General features: G+C 41.3%; 1 protein-coding gene across 1 annotated transcript; it reads left to right on the top strand.

Annotated features, from left to right (window-relative positions):
* The first annotated feature begins 7,243 nt into the window (after positions 1–7,243).
* LOC107784416 (protein PHYTOCHROME KINASE SUBSTRATE 4-like) lies at positions 7,244–9,010 on the top strand. The gene has a single exon (XM_016605550.2). It carries the CDS (start codon positions 7,349–7,351, stop codon positions 8,915–8,917), a length of 1,569 nt encoding a protein of 522 aa, XP_016461036.1. The 5' UTR covers positions 7,244–7,348; the 3' UTR covers positions 8,918–9,010.
* The last annotated feature ends 11,428 nt before the right edge of the window (positions 9,011–20,438 follow it).

Below are 20,438 nucleotides of genomic sequence, written 5' to 3'. Positions count from 1 at the left end.
CCATCATTCAGGTAGATTCAGTGGTGCCTCGTCTAGAGGCAGAGATTCGTATGGTAGAGGCCATCCTCCTAAGCTCTTTCAGTCAGCCCTTCAGGTTTCTCACGGTGCTTCAGGTAGCCATGGTTCGCAGATGCAGTATTCTGATCAGCAGTCCTACAGTGCACCACCAACTCCTATCAGTGCACCACCGCTTCAGAGTTTTCGGGGTGGTCATTCAGGTCTCCAAGGTCAGTCTCAGTTTCCTCAGCCGCAACACTCAGGTGGATGATGTGAGTGTGGTGAGTATGGTCATATTAGGAGGGCTTGTCCGAGATTGGTGGGTACTCAGTCGCAGCAGCAGGGTCCCCGTACTATGGTTCAGGCACCAGGTGTTCCAAAGCCTGCCCAGCCAGCTAGAGATGGGGGTAGAGGTGCTAGAGGTGGAGCTCAGACCGCTAGAGGTGGAGGCCAGCCAGCTGCAGGCCGTCCCAGAGATATTGTCCAGGGTGGTGGGGCCTAGCCCCGATGTTATGCTCTTCCATCCAGGCCCGAGGCTGAGGCTTCAGATGCGATTATCACAAGTATTATTCTTGTTTGTGATAGAGATGCTTCAGTGTTATTAGATCCAGGGTCTACATACTCGTATGTATCATCTTATTTTGCACCGTATCTGGTCATGCCTAGTGATTCATTAGTGTTCCTATTTATGTGTCTACATCGGTATGTGATTCTATTGTGGTAGATCGAGTCCATCGTTCTTGTATAGTTATGATTGGGGGTCTTGAGACTCGTGTAGATTTGTTGCTTCTAGACATGGTCGATTTTGATGTTATATTAGGGATGGACTAGTTATCACCTTACCACGCTATCTTGGACTGTCATGCCAAGATTGTGACCTTATCCTTGCCGGGTTTACCCCGTTTAGAGTGGAGAGGGACTCCTGGTCACTCTACCCGTAGTTTTATCTCTTATATGAACGCTCGGCGTATGGTCGAGAAGAGGTGTTTGGCCTATTTGGCATATGTTCGTAATTCTAGCACTGAGGTTCCTTCTATTGATTCTGTGCCCGTTGTTCGCGAGTTTCCTGAGGTATTCCCTTCAGACCTGCCGGGTATGCCACCCGACAGGGATATTGACTTTTGCATTGATTTGGCTCCGGGCACACAGCCCAGTTTTATCCCGCCGTATCGTATGGCCCTGTATGAGTTGAAAGCGTTGAAGGAGCAGTTGCAAGGCTTGCTTGAAAAAGGTTTTATTAGGCCTAGTATTTTGCCTTGGGGTGAGCCGGTGTTGTTTATTAAGAAGAAGGATTGGTCGAATGAGGATGTGTATTGATTACCGGCAGTTGAACAAGGTTACAATCAAGAATAAGTATCCATTGCCGAGGATTGATAATTTGTTTGATCAGCTTCAGGGGGGCAAGTTATTTTCGAAGATTGACTTGAGATCAGGCTACCATCTGTTGAGGATTATGGCATCTGATGTCCCTAAGACAGTTTTCCGCACTCAGTACGGGCATTATGAGTTCTTGGTTATGTCATTCGGGTTGACAAATGCCCCAACAGCTTTTATGGATTTGATGAACCGAGTGTTCAGGCCTTATTTGGACTCATTTGTGATAGTCTTTATTGATGCTATTTTGATTCATTCCCGTAGCCGGGAGGAGCACGAGCAACATCTCAGAATGGTTCTTCAGACCTTGAGGGATAGTCAGTTATATGCTAAGTTCTCAAAGTGTGAGTTCTGGTTGAGTTCAGTTGCATTCTTGGGTCATGTCGTATCAGCAGAGGGTATTTAGGTTGATCCGAAGAAGATTGAGGTAGTCAAGAATTGTTCTAGACCAGCATCAGCTACAAAGATTCGGAGTTTCTTGGGGCTGGCAGGCTACTATCGTCGGTTCGTGGAGGGGTTTTCATCCATCGCAACCCCGATGACCAGGTTGACCTAGAAGGGTGCCCAGTTCAGATGGTCGGATGAGTGTGAGGCGAGCTTTCAGAAGCTCAAGACAATTATGACTACGGCACCGGTGTTGGTGTTGCCCACAGATTCAGGGCCTTATACAGTTTATTGTGACGTATCTCGTATTGGACTTGGTGCGGTGTTGATGCAGGATGGCAAGGTTATTGCTTATGCTTCACGGCAGTTGAAGATTAATGAGAAGAATTATCTGGTCCATGATTTGGAGTTGGCAGCCATTGTTCATGCGTTGAAGATTTGGAGGCATTATCTGTATGGCGTGGCATGTGAGATGTTCACGTATCACAAGAGCCTTCAGTATTTGTTCAAGCAAAAGGAGTTGAATTTGAGGCAGAGGAGGCGGTTGGAGTTGTTGAAAGATTATGATATCACTATCTTATATCATTCGGGAAAGGCCAACGTAGTGGCCGATGCTTTGAGTAGGAAGTCAACCAGTATGCGCAGTCTTGCTTATATTCCGGTCGGTGAGAGACCGCTTGCGTGGGATGTTCAGGCTTTGGCCAATCAGTTTGTGAGGTTGGATGTTTCTGAGCTAGTCGTGTGTTGGCTTGCACAGTCACTCGTTCTTCTTTATTGGAGAGTATCCGTGATCAGCAATATGATGATCCCCATTTGTGTGCCTTAGAGACACGATGCAGCACGGAGGTGCCAAGCAGGTTACCTTAGGTAATGATGGAGTTTTGAGATTGCAGGGTCGAGTGTGTGTGCCTAATGTGGAAGGGCTTCGAGAGTTGATTTTGGAGGAAGCCCACAACTCCCGGTACTCTATTCATCCGGGCGCCGCGAAGATGTATCAGGATTTACGGCAGCATTATTGGTGGCGGAGAATGAAGAAGGATATCGTGAAATATATGGCTCGGTGTTTGAATTGTCAATAGGTTAAGTATGAGCATCAGAGGCCTGGTGGTTCATTTCAAAAGATTGAGATTCCTGAGTGGAAAAGGGAGCGTGTCACTATGGACTTTGTTGTTGGTCTCCCACGGACTCAGAGGAAGTTCGACGCAGTGTGGGTTATTGTTGATAGGCTGACCAAATCAGCGCATTTCATTCCTGTGGCGGTCTCCTACTCTTCCGAGAGGTTAGCTGAGATCTATATCCGGAAAATTGTTCGTCTTCATGGTGTGCCTGAGTCTATCATCTCGGATCGAGGTACGCAGTTTACCTCCCATTTCTGGAGAGCAGTTCAGTGAGAGTTGGGCACGCGGGTTGAGTTGAGCACAACGTTTAATCCTCAGACGGACGGGCAGTCCGAGCGGACTATTCAGATTTTGAAGGATATGCTCCGAGCTCGTGTCATTTACTTTGGAGGCTCGTGGGATCAGTTTTTGCCTTTAGCAGAGTTTGCCTACAACAACAGCTACCAGTTGAGTATCCAGATGGCTCCTTATGAGTCTTTATATGGTAGGCGGTGTCGGTCTCCAGTTGGATGGTTTGAGCCGGGAGAGGCTCGGTTGTTGGCTACGGATCTGGTTCAGGAGGCCTTAGACAAGGTCAGGATTATTCAGGATAGGCTTCGTACTGCTCAGTCCAGGAAAAAAGGTTATGCCGACCGCAAGGTCCGAGATGTGTCTTTCATGGTCGATGAGCGGGTATTGCTTCGAGTGTCGCCTATGAAGAGCGTGATGAGATTCGGGAAGAAGGGCAAGCTTAGCCCTAGGTTCATCAGCCCGTTTGAGATTCTTGATCGAGTGGGAGAGGTGGCTTATAGACTTGCATTGCCGCCGAGCTTATCAGCCGTGCATCCAGTGTTTCATGTGTCCATGCTTCGGAAATATCACGGCGATCCATCCCACGTGTTAGATTTTAGCACTGTCCAGTTGGATAAGGACTTGTCTTATGAGGAGGAGCCAGTAGCTATTCTAGACAGGCAGGTTCGTCAGTTGAGATCAAAGAGTTTTCCTTTTGTTCGTGTTCAGTGGAGAGGTCAGCCTCCTGAGGCATCGACCTGGGAGTCCGAGCCCGATATGTTGAGCCGTTATCCCCATCTTTTCCCCGACTCAGGTAATTCATTCTTATGTCCGTTCGAGGACGAACAGTTGTTTTAGAGGTGGAGAATGTGATGACCCAAAAGGCCATCACTTGTTTTAAAATAAAATTCTGCATTCCGAGGCCTTAAGAACCTCTTTTAGTATTACCTCGATTTGTGTGCGCATCTGGGCGCGTAGTCAAAAAGTCCAAATATGAAAATCTGTGAAAATGATAAATTTTGACTATAAAATAAATTAATTTGACTTCGGTCAACGTTTTGGGAAAACGGACCCGGACCCGTGATTTGACGGTCCCGGAGGGTCTGTAGGGAAATAGGGGACTTGGGAGTATGCCCGGAATCGAATTCCGAGGTCCCAAGCCCGAGAAATGAATATTTGAAAGAAATTAATTTCTGAAAAAATATAAAGATTTTTTAAAGTGAAATGTGATGTGAAACCTGTGGTATCGGGCCCATATTATGGTTTCGGAGTCCGGTACAGGTTCTATATGATTTATATATGTTGTCTGTAAAGATTAGTGAACAACGGAGTTTATTTGACGTGAGTTGGACTTCCAGTTGAAGAGTTATGAACTTTGAGAGTTCTTCATGAAAATGTTGAGTTTTGAGGTTTAATTCATGATTTTACATGTTATTTTGATGATGTGATCGCATGAGTAGGTCCATACGATGTTTTTGAGGTTGTGTGTATATTTGGTTTGGAGCCCTGAGGGCTCGGGTGAGTTTCGTGTAGGTTCCGGGGGTGTCTTAGGCTTAAACATGGCTATTGGAGGTTCAGAAAAACTGCAACTCTCTGAACTTGCTAATGTAGTCCCCACTGGTTTTGTGCTATCCGCACTGATGGTTGTGCGGCCGCAGTGGATTTTGTGCGGTCCGCACAGGTTCACTGGTGACTGTGCGGCCGCAGTTGATTTTGTGCGGTCCGCACAAGGGAGTCTGAGAGGAGTATATTAAGACGGGATTTTCAGTTATTTTTCATTTTTCAAAACCCCAAAAACATAAGAGGCGATTTTTCAAATAACCTTTCTTCTCCAAAACTTTGGTAAGTGATTTTTAACTAATTTTCTTCAATCATTAACATCTTTTCACATGATTTCAACTCAAAATCAATGATTTTCATGGGGGAAATTGGGTGTTTTGGGTAGAACCTAGGTTTTTCAAAAATTGGGGATTTGGACCTCGATTTGAGGTCTGATTTCAAAATAAATTATATATTTGGGTTCGTGGGGGAATGGGTAATCGGGTTTTGGTTCGAACCTCGAGTTGTGACCATGTGGGTCCGGGGGCGATTTTTGACTTCTTGGGTAAAACTTTAGAAAACTCATTTTCATGCATTCCAATTGATTCATTAAGTGTTTATTGATGTAATTAAGTAACTTGTGACTAGATACGAGCGAATCGGTGGTGGAATCAAGGGGTAAAGCTATAATTGAATCGTGAATTGTGTTCGTGGTATCGAGGTAAGTGTTCGGTCTAACCTTAGCTTGAGGGATTAGGAGTTGTGTCCTATTTGCTATTTGCTTCTTGTTGAGTACGACATATATGCATGGTGACGAGTATCTATACATTGGTGTCGAGCATGACCGTGAGTCTTAAATTGATAATTGTTGTGTTCTTAAATGGCACTACGGATTCTTTAATTGGTGATTCTCGATATTGAGCGAGGATTTAGTTTATTTTCATGGAAATTACTTATGATTGAGTATCGGTGTTAGCTGAGACGAGTAGGAGTTGAGTTAAGATTTGGTTATAGCTGTTTCTTCCTTGCCGGGACGTATATACTTTTATTGTTGAATTTCCTTACCGGGATAGTGTAGTTTATTGTTGATCCCTTGCCAGGATTTGTGGTATGGATGAGTTTAAGGTATATAAATATATTGGATCGGGTTGCACGCCGCAACAATATTATATTGGATCGGGTTGCACGTCGCAACAATGATATATATATTGGATAGGGTTGCATGCCGTAACAATATTATATTGGATCGGGTTGCATGCCGCAACAATGTTATAATGGATCGGGTTGCACGCCGCAACAATGATAGGTACAATGGATCGGATTGCACGCCGCAACAATATTATATTGGATCGGGTTGCACGCCGCAAAAATGTTATAAATGGATCGGGTTGCGCGCCGCAACATTATTATTATTGCTTTGATATAGATTTTGAATTGTTTCTCTCATATTTCTCTTTATTTCTATCGGATTTGATGTGTCCCCCGAAGCATGCACCCCCTCCCATTTAAACTGCTTTTGCCTGTTTATTTTTCGCTGTATATTATATAATTGCACAGGTTTTATCTAGAGTCTGGTCCTAGCCTCGTCACTACCTCGTCGGGGTTAGGCCAGGCACTTGCCAGCACATGGGGTCAGCTGTGCTGATGCTATAATCTGCACTCTGTGTAGATATCGGAGCAGCACCAGGACAGTAACACTTGGGGAGCCAGCCTTCAGTCCACAGAGATCCCGAGGTAGTCCTGCAGGCGTCCGCAGGCCCGACGTCTCTTCTATCTGCTTATCTGTTCTGTTTTCATTGTATCCCAGACAGACTGTATTTCCTTTCTTCAGACATCTGTATGTAGTATTCACAGACAGTCCGTGAATATTATGGCACTGGTTTCTGGGTAGAGACGCATGTTGGCATTTCCATATTTATTTTGGGTATTATATTAGTCTAAGTCTTCCGCTTGATTTCATCTTTCGCTATTATTTAAATGTTGATCACCTGTTATTACAATTTGTTAAAAAGGACTAAAACGAAAGAGTTAAAATTTCTAAATTACGTGGCTTGCCTAGCTTCTACGAGTAGGCGCCATCACGATTTCCGAGGGTGGGAAATCCGGGTCGTGACATCTACTATCCCCAATTAATGTTAAGAGGCCGTAATATTTTGTTATATTCTACCGCTATTATATTTTGGTGTAACGGTAAAGTCGTCTCCATGTGACTTATAGGACGAGTTCGAACAGTGGAAGCAGCCACTAATGCTTGTATGAAGATAGCTTGTCTACATCACACCTCTTGGAGTGCGACTCTTCCCCGGACTTGCGTGAACGCGAAATATCTTATGCACCGGACAACCTTTTTTTTTTCCTACCGCTGCTATACCGGATAAAAGATTCTACACGAGCTTCTGTTATGCGGCGTAATGGCAGGACCACTGGGGGAGTGGCTCCAGGTATAGATAAGGTTAAATCTATATGATCAATCCAAATTTACAACTGACATCTGAAAACAGAAAAAAAATAATAGTAATAATAAAGGAAGGAAGGTTCTTTTAAAAAAAAAATCCAAATAAAATGCTAGGTGATGAGCAAATATTGTCTCAAGACTTAGTATAAATAATAGTACTAGCTAGCTCTTTTGTGTAGTTGTACAAAAGAAAACCAGAAAAAAAGAAAAAATGGATTCCCCAACAACAGTTAAAACCTTAAATTACAAATCCTCTCAGAACCCTGCTATTCTTGGTGCACCAGAACATCCCCTGAAGTACAGATGCTTTGTCCAAAACCATATCCTAAAAGATGCATCATTCTCCTCTTATCTCAAACCAAAAGAACATATCCCCGAAGATTCTGAAATAAAAGTGTTTGAAGCAAAAAAATATTTCAGTGAAAGCAATGATTCCTCTCCAGAAACCCAAAAGAACTTAGCGGATCAATCCGAATTAGCTTCAGTTCCTCGAGTTTCGTCGGTTTCTTCCGTAGATAATGGCTACGGAAGAAACTTTCGTGCCAATTCTTTTCGTGCTACTCCAACTGCTTCATCTGAAGCTAGTTGGAATAGCCAAACTGGCTTGTTATCACATCCTCCAGGAGCTATTGCAGTTTCATTGAGAAGTACTCCCAATGAGGAAAAAAGAGGTTCTTTTAGTACTCGTAAATGGTTTTTTTGCCGAAAATGTCCTTGCTCGGGGAAGAAATCGGTTCAAGTTGAGGAAACTAATTCGGAGCCTAGAACAGAAACTGGGACGGAACATTTTGCTGTCAAACACAATCATAGGGTACTTGAAAAAGCTGCCAACATGTCTCAGAAAAATTCGACTGAAATACAACAGAGAGCAGCAATTCTAAACTCAAACGGACATCTTCAGAGACCGCAACCATCACAGGCCCATGTCGCCCCTTTAGAAACAATAAATAAAATTGGAACGATACAGAAAAGATTATCAGAGTCAGAGACGCATGTAACGCCTAGCACAATTGCATGTCAACAGCGCGTGTTGGCATCAGTTAGGCCGTTTACTGAAACAGCAGGGGGATTTTCATTCCCAATTCTGAACCAATCAGCACAAGCTAAACTCGGAATCAAACCTCCACCTACAATGTCCATTTCCCCAATATTAGAAGATCCGGCCCGAGATTCACTAGAAGTTTTTCAACCATCTTCAAGAAAATCAACAGAATGTAATTTCCCGTTCCCAGGGAGCCCGATTTCGCGTGTGACAGCAACAGACGATGACGTTGCAAGTGACGCAAGCTCGGATTTGTTTGAAATTGAGAGCTTTTCTACTTCGATCGCAACTTCTTGTCCTATGTATCGTCAACGAAATTCACTCGACGAGCCAGCTACCCCGAGCGTTGCAGCTACAGAGTGTTACGCACCGAGCGAAGTCAGTATCGATTGGAGTGTTACTACAGCTGAAGGTTTCGACCGTGCTAGTATTACTAATTATTCCTCTATCTCTGAAATTGATAATATGTCGAATATGAGACTTTTCAGTGGCGGTGGTGGCAGTGGCAGCGGCGGTGACGGAGGAAAGTGGAAGGGGAGTGGATTGTTGAGTTGTCGGCATGAGAAGGCAGTAAATGTCGGTCCAAAACCGGTGAAATTTGCGTCGGCCGAGGGGCCACCATTGCCATTAATTTCTGCGGCAGGACATGTGAGCAGTAGGGCAGTGGCCAGAGCTAATAATAAGCCACCCATTGCTAGCTCTCATTCTGCACGCTTGTCTCTTGCCTTTGCAGCATGACAAACAAGTTCCTTGACACTCCCATGTTTTTATATTTTACTTTCACTTTACATGGTATTTTTATTGGAGAGTTAAATAAATTTATTTGCTCGTGACTTTCTAAAAATATTTTGAATTATTAATAATTATGACTAATAGTAATTTTTATGCTGCTTCTTAATATGTAAAGTTTATTTCGAATTGACACTCCCAATTAAGTCATTTGGTCATGTCACTCTGAATTCTGCCACATAAAATGTAACGGAAATAATATATTTTTTATCAGTAGCTTTGATTTTGCCAGAGCCGGACGCACATTGTAGGAAGAGACAGAGGCGGATTTAGAATTTAAACTTTATGGGTTCAACCTTTAAAGTTATTAGCATTGAAGATATTATATTTTTAAAGTTATGAGTTCATATATATTTCTTGTTGTGATTTTAGTTGATTTTACACATAAATTTGTATTTCGTGTCAAAAGTTATGAGTTCGATTGAACTTATGGCATTATGATACATTCACCCCTGGGAAGAGGGTCACCAGCACCCGAAAACTTCGGCAAAATCTCCATATGTATTTTCAAATATCTTCAAGAAGTAATCAGGTATTAGCAGAGGCTCTCGTATCAATCTTTATGAGTTAGTGATAAATTTATATCGAATATCATAGTGCCCGCGCTCACTAAATCTTGGGCCCGCCTCTAAATCTTGCCAGCAAATTTGAGTAAATGCCCGAACAGGATCTAGTTGGGGTTACCTAAATAGTAGGTAGGTCGAGATGTGTGACGTTTCTAATTGTTGTTCATGCACCTATATATGGCCAATGGAAGAATTTACTTTATCAGTGTCTTAAATCCAATGTATAATTTTGCTATACTATCAGGTTAACGTATTCTACAGCATATGTATAAACTATTTATTGTACGTCGAATATGGTAACTGAAATATAATGTAATTAGTCTATTATTAAAGAATAAAATACACTAATAAAATTCTTAGTCAAGTATGTCGCTGGAACCTGGAAGCCTCAAAGGCTATAGCGTTATGAAAGGAGATTCCAAAGTCCAAACTCTTCCTCTCTACCGTCAAGGGTATGATGCGATTGTTGGGATTCCTCCATACTTAATAAAATATTTCGGATTTTGATAGGAAATACTTTACTCTCTTTAATTTAGTGAATCTTATTGTCCAAATTGTACTAGTAGATTTCGAATATCAAATACTTATATAATCGTCAGTATATAATTTTTTCTGCAAAGGAATGTGCGCTTCTTTTCAGCAGTACTTCAGCTTCATTTTCTCAACGTCAATAGCGTTATTGTATATTTCTTGTCGTTGCAGTTAGAAGTTCTAGTGAAAGTTTTAAATTAGCGGTCAAATTTCTCATCTGGATCAAGGATAGAATTACCCTCGATTTCCCTTTGTGAAGCGAGGAATGACGCTACTTGTTATAGGCCTGAGTGAGACTGAAGATACCCACAGATCGAAATCAGGAGCGGACAAATGATACATCGGGTCTCGAGCACGGCCAAACCCGGGGAGAATCAAGTTCGAGTGAGATGAAGAATCGAGGATGAAGGAAAGTCTGTTAAAGAAGATAAACGGGGAGCCGAAATATCACCCATCGGCCGGATATTGCGGCGCGGATCACGCTCAGTATTAACTGCGAATCATATTTTCGTGGGAGAAAAGGAAGGAATTTTTTTTTACCTTATTTAGACTTGTATTAAGATTAAAACTCCTCTACTATACATAAAGAGGAGAGCCCCTTTATTTTTTGACACTGCTTTTTACACGAATATCAACGCAACAAAATTTACTTTGGCTCTTAGCAATTGTTCTAAGTGTTCTTCAATTGTTCATTCGTTTATTCATATCCAAGCTCTATCTCGAGGGCTCAATCGAGACCAATCGTCGGCATTTAAGCTAAACACAAGGCTTAATCACTACGTCACTTTGGATTGATCGTTTTATCTCATTTCAATTCAACTATTTGCCATTCTTTGATTATTTGTATTAAATTAAATCACGTATCCTTTAAACCGCGTATAAATTTAATTGTTATCCAATTTAAGGGGTAAACAGTTTGGCGCTCATCGTGGGGTTAAGGATAATAGTGGTAATTCAATACGAATCTTGATAATACACACTATTTTACACTTGTTCTTTGAAGTATGATTTCAGGACTATTCAATATGTTAGATTCTCAATCTGCTCATTTGAATGTTGATGCCGAACCAGACCACCACGGTGAAAATAACAATGGGGTGCCAAGCAATAGCGTACCCCCTATCGACCCTAATGGGGTTCCAATTGCTGATCCAGTCGATGTCAATTCACAGGTTGTTGTCAATACTAACCTAACAACTGACCCCAATAACTGCATTCAAAGGGCACGTCGGCCGTCGGTTCGTGAGGCACTCAAAGGGGGAGGCAATGGAATTAGCTTACGTTTGATTTTTGAGATGTTGCAAGCCCAACAAGTTGCCATAGCACAACTGCAGAGTCAAAATCACAATGCGGCTGAACCCGAACGACTTGGAGAAGATACTTGGAGGAAAGACGGATTGTCACAAAACCCGACGGGACCGAATTCGGGGAATCTTCCGATGTGATAAAAATGCTCGAGGCACTGACAAAATGGGTAGAATCCATCGAAAAGAAGATAGAGACAAATGATAAAAAAGTGAAAACTTACAACTCGAGGGTCGATCAGATCCCGGGGGCACCTCCGATAGTGAAGGGACTGGATTCCAAAAAGTTCATTCAAAAGCCTTACCCCCGAGCATGACACCAAAGTCGATTCCAAAAAGGTTCTAAATGCCCGATATTCCCAAATACAATGGGACCATAGATCCAAACGAGCATGTGACTTCTTACACTTGTGATATAAAAGGCAACGACCTCGAGGATGACGAGATCGAGTCGGTATTGCTGAAAAAAATTGGGGAAACCCTATCCAAAGGAGCAATTATATGGTATCACAACTTGCCTCAAAACTCTATTGATTCATTTGCTATGCTTGTAGATGCCTTCATTAAAGCTCACGCCGGGGTCATTAAGGTTGAGACGAGGAAATAGGACATGTTCAAAGTCAAGCAGAGGGATAACGAGATTCTTAGAGAATTTGTGTCGAGACTCCAAATGAAACGAATGGACCTGCCACTGGTTGCAAACAATTGGGCCATTCAAGCAATTACTCAGGGGCTCAACCCCTAAAGTTCGGTTGCGTCTCAACAACTGAAGCAAAATTTGGTAGAGTATCTAGTGGTTACCTGGGCCGATTTCCAACACAGGTACTACTCAAAAATTAGAGTCGAGGATAACCAATTAGGGACCCCCTCAGGGTCGGTTTATCCTAGTAGAGTGAACGACAAGTCTAAAAGAGTAGTGGATCAGGAGTCGAGGCCAACCCAAGATCGGTACGAGCCTTACAACTCAAACAGATGGGGAAACGGACCCAGTCGCTATCCGAACAGGAATGACAGAAAAAATGATCAGGGTCTGAGCAATCGAGGGTTGGTGAATAGAAACGGGTTTGACAGATCACCCGAAGTCAGAGATGCCCCGAAGCTATCAGAATATAACTTCAACATAGATGCAGCGAGTACAATGTCAGCCATCGGTCGCATCAAAGAGACCAAATAATCGAGACCACTCCAGTATGATCCGGCATAGAGGGATCACAATTTGATATACAAATATCACGGTACTCACGGGCATAAAATTGAGGATTGTCAGCAGTTAAGGGAAGAAATGGCGTGTTTGTTCAATAATGGGCATCATCGAGAATTACTAAGTGAGCGGGCCAAAAATCATTTCAAGAATAGGGACGTCAACAAGCAGGTCGAGCAGGAGGAATCCCAACATGTGATTAATATGATTACAGAGGAGTATACATTCCCTAAGGACCGATGATAAAACGTACCAAAGTATCCATCATAAGAGAAAAACGAAATCGAAATTATGTTCCGGGAGGATCCATCTCATTTAGTTACGAGAATGCTGAGGGCATCATTCAATCTCACAATGTTGCATTGGTAATCTCTGTACTTATTAATAAATCTTGAGTTAAGCGCGTGAGTACTGAACGTACCAGGGCTATTGGAACAGATCGTACCAGCAGTTTGAGTACTGAATGGGTTCAATATGGCACGCGAGACAATGAAAGGTGAAACCACCCTACCGGTCAACGCATCCAGAACCACTCAACAAGAAAAGTTCTACATGATCGAGGGGGGCATAAGGTACAACGCCTTGTTCGGGAGACCATGGGTTCATAGCATAAGGGCACTACTATCGACCTTGCACCAAGCATTGAAACTTCCAACCCCAGGTGGAATCAAAATGGTCTACGGGGAACAACCGGCTGCAAAGGAGATGTTTGCCTTTTGAAAAAGTGATCCCAGTACCCGCGATCACGACATCAAATGATAAGGGACTGATCAAAGAGAAAGGCACCAAATAGCAATAACATGTCTCGTCCTCGACTGAGCCAGAAAAACAGGAAGAGCATCTAACAGATGAGGAATATGACTTGGGGATCCCGAGATCCTTTGTAGCACCTGATGATGCTGATGCCACCAAGTCAACAATCGAGGAACTAGAACAAGTTATATTATTCGAGCATCTATCGGATAGAAAGGTATACCTGGGCACGGGGTTAACCCTCGATCTCAGAAAAAACTCATTTATTTTCTTAAAGCTAATGCCGATTGTTTTGCCTGGTCCCACAAAGATAGGACAGGAATCTCACCGGAGATAACGAATCACAAATTGAGTTTGGATCCGAGCTTCCATCTGGTTAAACAAAATAGGAGGCCACAGTCCGAAGTCAAACACACATTCATCAAGGATGTGGTATCTAAACTTTTAAAAATAATTCCATTCGGGAAGCCAAATATCCAAATTGGCTAGCTAACGTAGTCGTCATACCTAAAAGTGAAATAAACTTAGAATGTGTGTAGATTATAAGGATTTGAATAAGGCATGCCCGAAGAACTCATTTCCTTTTCCCAACATCGACCGAATGATCGATGCAATGGCAGGGCATGCAACGCTGAGATTTCTCGACTCCTATTCCGAATACAACCAAATATGGATGGACTCGGCGGACCAAGAGAAATATTCTTTTATAACAAGGTTCGGCACTTATTGTTATAATGTGATGCCCTTTGGGTTAAAAAATGTCGGCTCCACATAGCAACGCCTAGTTAATCAAATGTTCGAGGAACAAATAGGAAATTTAATAGAGGTTTATATTGATTGAATGTTATTTAAGTCGCTGCGAGGGGAGGACCATTTGAGGCATTTTGAAGGAAATCTCGACATACTAAGGGAATACAATATGAAGTTGAACCCAGAGAAGTGTGCCTTCGGAGTCGGCTCAGGCAAGTTCCTCGATCTTATGGTATCTAACCAGGGAATAGAGATCATCGAGATAAGATAAAGGCCATAGAAGATATCACTGTGGTCAACGACATCAAGGCAGTGCAAAGGCTGACCGAGCGAATAGCCGCATTGGGCCGATTCATCTCCAAGTCATCGGATAAAAGCCACTAGTTTTTATTGTTACTAAAGAAAAAGAGCGACTTTGCCTGGACCCCAGAGTGCCAAAAGGAATTAGAGGAAATCAAACAATACTTATCAATCCCTCACTTGCTGCACACCCCAAAGGCGAACAAGCAGTTATACCTTTACTTGGCGGTATCTGAGGTAACGGTAAGTGGTGTCCTAGTTCGGGAGGAAGAAGGTACACATTTTCCTATATATTATGTTAGTAGAACCCTAGGTGATGCCGAAATGAGGTATCCACGCCTAGAAAAACTGGCACTTGCCTTGCTAAGCACATCTAGTAAACTAAAATCATATTTTCAGTGTCACCCTTAATGTATCGTGACCTCGTACCCATTAAGGAATCTTATGCACAAACCTAAACTCTCAGGCCGGCTAGCAAAGTTGGGCGTAGATATTAGCGGGTATGATATTGAATACAAACCTTGAACAACTATAAAGTCCTAGATATTGGCAGACTTCGTGGCTGATTTTACACCGGCCATGATCCCCGAGGTCGATAAAGAATTATTACTTGCCTCGGGGACTAGCTTGGGGGTCTGGACCCTATTCATGGATGGTGCTTCCAACGCGAAAGGTTCCGAGTTGGGTATCGTATTAAAACCTCCATATGTAACATAATAAGGCGATCAATTAGAACTGTGAAATTGACTAAGAATGAAGCCGAGTATGAGGCTATGATTGCAGGTCTAGATCTGGCTAAAAGCCCGGGGGCTGAAGTTATCAAAGCCAAGTGCGATTCCTCCTCGTTGTTAACCAAGTCAACGGAATGTTCAAAGTCAAAGAAGACAGTATACGAAGATAATTATATAAATTACAATTTGTGTTACATCGGTTCAAAGAATGGAAGCTACACCATGTGCCTCGAGATCAGAATAGTGAGGTTGATGCGTTGGCTAGTTTAGGATCATCAGTGGATGTTGATACCCAATTTTTTTCTGTATATTTTATATATGCAAAATACTTTCATAATATCATATGTATGCATATATAGGTATATCCAAATGTTTCAGTATTTTTTCTAATTTTAAAAGATTCTTAAATCAATTTATTGCCCTATTTTAGCAATACAAAAACTAATAATTATTCCCAAAATTATCATTTTGGTGAATAACTTATTTTATTCTCACATTTATACCAAAATATAGCTAAAGTAATTTTTTGCACATTTTTGTAAATTTATTTAGTATTTTAAAAGTTAAATTGCATTTAATTGCAATTTTAGCCTATTTTAAGATTTAATTGCGCGTATAATTATAAAATTGGTTCCAGCATTTTTAATATAATATCTATATATTATTAATTAATTTAGTACCTTTAATTTATTTTCAGAAATCATGTTACTATTTCTTATAAAATAAAAATTGAAAAATTGGCTATTTAAAATATAGCCCCATTTTGTTTCAATTATAGCCCAAATTGATCCCTCAAATAACCCAATTTCAAATCCCAAATTACCTAGCCCAATTTCAATTTAACCCGACCCCTGACCCGCTTATCCGATCCGCCCGACCCTCTTTTTTAATCCAGGTCGTTGATCATTTTGATCAACGACCACGATCATTCCTTACCTTTTTAATTCCCCAATGGCTACCCTAATCCCCTCATTCTCTTCTATCGGCCACCTCTGAAATCCCTCTCCTCTCAAACTCTCTCGAAACCCTAGCCTCTCTCACTGTCTTCTACCTCAAGCTCACCGGAATACATGGCCTCTCAAGCCATGGATGGCCTAAACTCATCTCCCTCTGCTCTCAAACACTTGGTATTCGAAGGTCCCAGGTCTGACCTCGAAGGTGTCCGTTCAGATCTCTACAGATCTAAGGTTCTATGGCCCTTGCCGATTTTGCTCTGGCGTATAATGATGTTTTGAGCATGGTTCTAACCTCTCCAACTCAGATCGAACCTTTTCAAAGCCTTTCTCGTTTTAGGGTTCCTCTGAAACCCTAAGCTATTCGAGGTTTTCTCTGATTTTTTCCTAGATCTGTTCTATATCTGTGCTCTAATTGAGTTTTTAAACGTTTTCCCCAATTTTTCTTTCAAAAAACTACTTCTTTCCGATTTAGGGTTTCTGAAAAATCTTAAAATGTTTCTCCGACTCTTCTTTTCCTTCATTTGTGTGTATTTATCATGCATGTGCTTCTACTGCTTTCTTATGCTATACATGTTATTTTGTGCTTTGTTTTTCTACTGTGTTTTGTACCATGCTCGCATGTTTATCTTGTTGTGTTTTCCTATATGATCTTTTGCTATGCTTTTCCAGTATTTTTGTGTTCTTCTACTGTATGTACTTCTTACTGAGTTCTTAAGTTTTGTTTGCCTTCTATTGAACTTTGTCTGAGCTCTTTTAAAAAACCTCTTTAAACATGTTTCTTCTACGGTTTTCTTAAGTGTTATACCATCTCTTTTCTCTTCTGAACCTTGGCTAAGTTCCTTCTGAAAAGTACTTTCTTCTGCTATATCTCCTATTGTGTTCTTAAGTGTTATTGCTTTCTCTTTTACTGAACTTTGTTTAAGTCCCTTCCAAAAGGTTTTCTTAAACACGTTTCTTTTACTGTCGTGACTATTCTCTCATTATGCTCCTACACTCTGTCTGCTTTGAATGTTATTTGTATTTGCTTGTCTTCTCATGAGATTCTGAAAAGAAATCTCTGAGCCTGTTGCCTCCTCATCTCTGTATTTGACTCGAGTCGGAAACCCTAGAATTTGGGGGTTTCCTCCGAGTTTGGTCATATGATCAAACTAGGGTTCTGTTTGAGGAACCTTGACTCTTTCAGACTTATTTCTGGGTCTATGAACTAAGTGTCAACTTCTTTTGTTTGCACACAATTCTGATTCTCCTACACTATATTTTTCTATTAAATAGCATGACAAATTTCTTCATGTTTAACGTGTTTGTGTGCTTTTATATATGAGGAGTCTTTCTTCAAAATGGTTTTCCAACTTGTGATTGATTCAGAATTCCTTTTAATATGTTTAATTGATTGGTACTGATTTTCCTTAAGTCGACATCCTTCCCATCTTTCTGACCCGGTTCATTCATACGAAATCCTCAATTTCTGATTTACTAGTTGTTAACTGATTTCCTTTCTTTATTTGCACAAATCGTGTACTATCAAGACTTTGTCCTTAAATAAACCTCTATGTATTTACCCCTCTTGTACTTCTCTGGAAAAGTGTTTGATTGACTCCTTTCCTTAATTATTTTGCCCGTTTGAAATCAGAATCCCTTAATTAAAGGGAGACCTTGTGTAATTGATTTCCAAACTATTTTCTTACCTATTTATGCTTGCTTTCGGCACTATAAAAGGGCACGACCCTTCTGCACTTTAAGACACCTTCAATTCAATACTTCTACACTTCAGACTTCACAATTCTCTTCTAAACCCATAGCATTTTGATTGCTCGTTTGCACTTTGGCTTTACAAGACTACTGCTTTCTCTTTGTTTGTTTTCTCTAAAACTGGTATGTCCTAATTTTAGTTTCAGCATCACCCCAATGTGTTTTAAAGTTTTTATATCCATGGCTATCTTACTGCTTATATAGAGTTCAATATTTAACTTAATATGCCTTTGTTCTACTGCCTGTTTCTACTGTGAATCTTTGCTCCCTACCCCATTACCCCTATGTGTTTGTAAGTGATGACTTAGGGCATGGCAACATGAGTTGTTGCCCATAACTTGAGTTCTGAACCAGTGAGGTCCTAACCTCTAATAGGCTGGATGGTGTGCCAGCATATCCCATTGCTGAGTATGCCCATTAGCCTGCTTCTCTTGTGTTCTTGCAAATTCCCTACTCCTCTATACCCCTATATGCACTGATTTTTAAGTTGTTCCCTTTTCCCCTCTTTCCCCTTTCAGAATTTCACTTCTGCACTTGCACTCTCTCCTAGCTTCTAGGTTCTTCCCCCCTCTTGTGAGCCTTACCTTGGGACCTTGAGTTCCCTATGAACTTGGACACTTGAGGGTTGGCCCTTCCCCACTGCACTATGTTCTTAATCTGGGTGTGAGCACTGCCCTGGACACTTGAGGGTTGGCCCTTCCACACATCCAAAGATGAGATAAAGGCTTTGGATCATGATCTTTAGAGTTGGTTCATCTCATATTTCAGACATGGAGTCTGAATTAGGCTCCCCTTGGTTGTACTTTTAATTTTGCTTTTCTTATTTCATTCCGGGCTGTAATAACTTGTAATAACTATTGGGGATGGCTAGTGAAAAGGGAAGGAATCATGCCTGCAAAGGGGTAGATAACTTGCCTATAGGAATCCCTGATCTCTGCATATCATGTAGACATCCTGCCTATGATATTTTCTTTATGAATTTATGCACTCACACATAGATACCATGTCTATAGAATCATGCAATCACATATAGATACCAGGTCTATAAGAATTTTTGCATTCTCATCTTTAGACAACATGCCTATAAGAATTTCTGCATAGATACCATGTCTATAGGATGCACATGCATATAGATAATATGCCTATAGGACCTTTCTGATTCTCGTATACTCATCTCTCATTAGCCAAACACAATTATAGGCCTTAATAATCAGTGTGATCGGATATCACATTTATAATAAAAGATGCAACACATAGAAAGAATGCCTATAGGGTTCCTAATCAAAAATCTGAATCGTCTCACTCGTTTGTAGGTTTTCAATAGTAATGCTTTATCAACTGCAGAACTTGTACTCTTCTGTTAAAAAACTAGCAACTTTTTTCCTGAATCAATCTGCAATCAATTTACCTCTTTGTTTCTAAAGCCAGTAGATATCATGCCTATAGGCCTCATCTAACACTTAGGTAAGCCTTAGGATAAAAGTTATGATTGCACCAGTTTTTTTGTTAATTACAACCAGCGGGCAGGTCTAATTCGGACTTCTTATCTGAAAATATGTGATAAATCAGCCTACTTTCCCCTTTTAAGTTTTAATCAGACCCTAATCAGTACATGCAAGACATGCTAAACTAGATGCTTTTCTTTGATTTAAGGTGGTCTGTTTGAGCCGTATCTGCTTATGTGCTTGCCCCCATACTTGTTATACGTGCTTTTGTTTGTCGCCTTAGTATTTTTACCTTTTGAAACCACAAATAAGCCAACTTTTCCACCATTATAGGATTAGTAGTCCCAAGCACCTCTGGGGCTGATAGGATTGAGGCGGGTAATAGCATGCAATAAGTAAATGAGACTATTCCGCGCTTTAACACCTTAATGGGGTGGGAAAGGGTAGATATGGATGTGATGACCACGCGCTAATATCACGTGTAACCCCTCGTCGAGGAGCGATTACCGGACATTATGTGGGGTGATCCATATTATTTATAAACCTAGGACCCCCCTTCCCTTTACTTGTTTATTTCGTTGTTTACCTTTCAAAAATTTAAACCGTTTTTCTCAAATTTCAGCTTACCTTTCACTTCTTTTAATTTTATCTATTTGCAACCATTATGTGAAAACCCCTTCATATTTGAAACTCTTATTTGCTTACTTAAAGTCACAATTATAGTATGGCTGGGAACCACACTAGTGGATCCTGAGGGGTGCCTAACACCTTCCCTTCGGGATAATTTCAAGCCCTTACCCAATCTCTGGTTTTCCTAAATCAAACTCTTCTTAGTGTCCTAATGTTCTTTAATCATTAGGTGGCGACTCTTCTCTTTTAATACCTGTTAAAAGAGTTGTCAATGTCATAAACCCTATTTCACGAGAAAAAAGGGGGCGCGACAGTGGACTCTAAAGAATTCAATTCTGGAACAGTAGTTCAATTGATGAGCTCAGTGATAGAGGCCGGTCATGACGAGGTAAATTAAATGAGTTTGACTTGGGATTGGCGAAACAAATACGTGGACTACCTTCAAAAGGGGAAACTACCATTGGATCCTAAAGTATCGAGGTCCCTTCAAATAAAGCTGCCAGGTTTTGCTTGGTTGAAGGCCAACTGTATCGAAGATCATTTTTAGGACCACT

The sequence above is a fragment of the Nicotiana tabacum genome, chromosome 5, assembly GCF_000715075.1.
Source record: "Nicotiana tabacum cultivar K326 chromosome 5, ASM71507v2, whole genome shotgun sequence".
Taxonomy (NCBI): domain Eukaryota; kingdom Viridiplantae; phylum Streptophyta; class Magnoliopsida; order Solanales; family Solanaceae; genus Nicotiana; species Nicotiana tabacum.
Note: the sequence above shows the minus strand (reverse complement) of the source record. Positions and strands in the feature narration are given on the sequence as shown.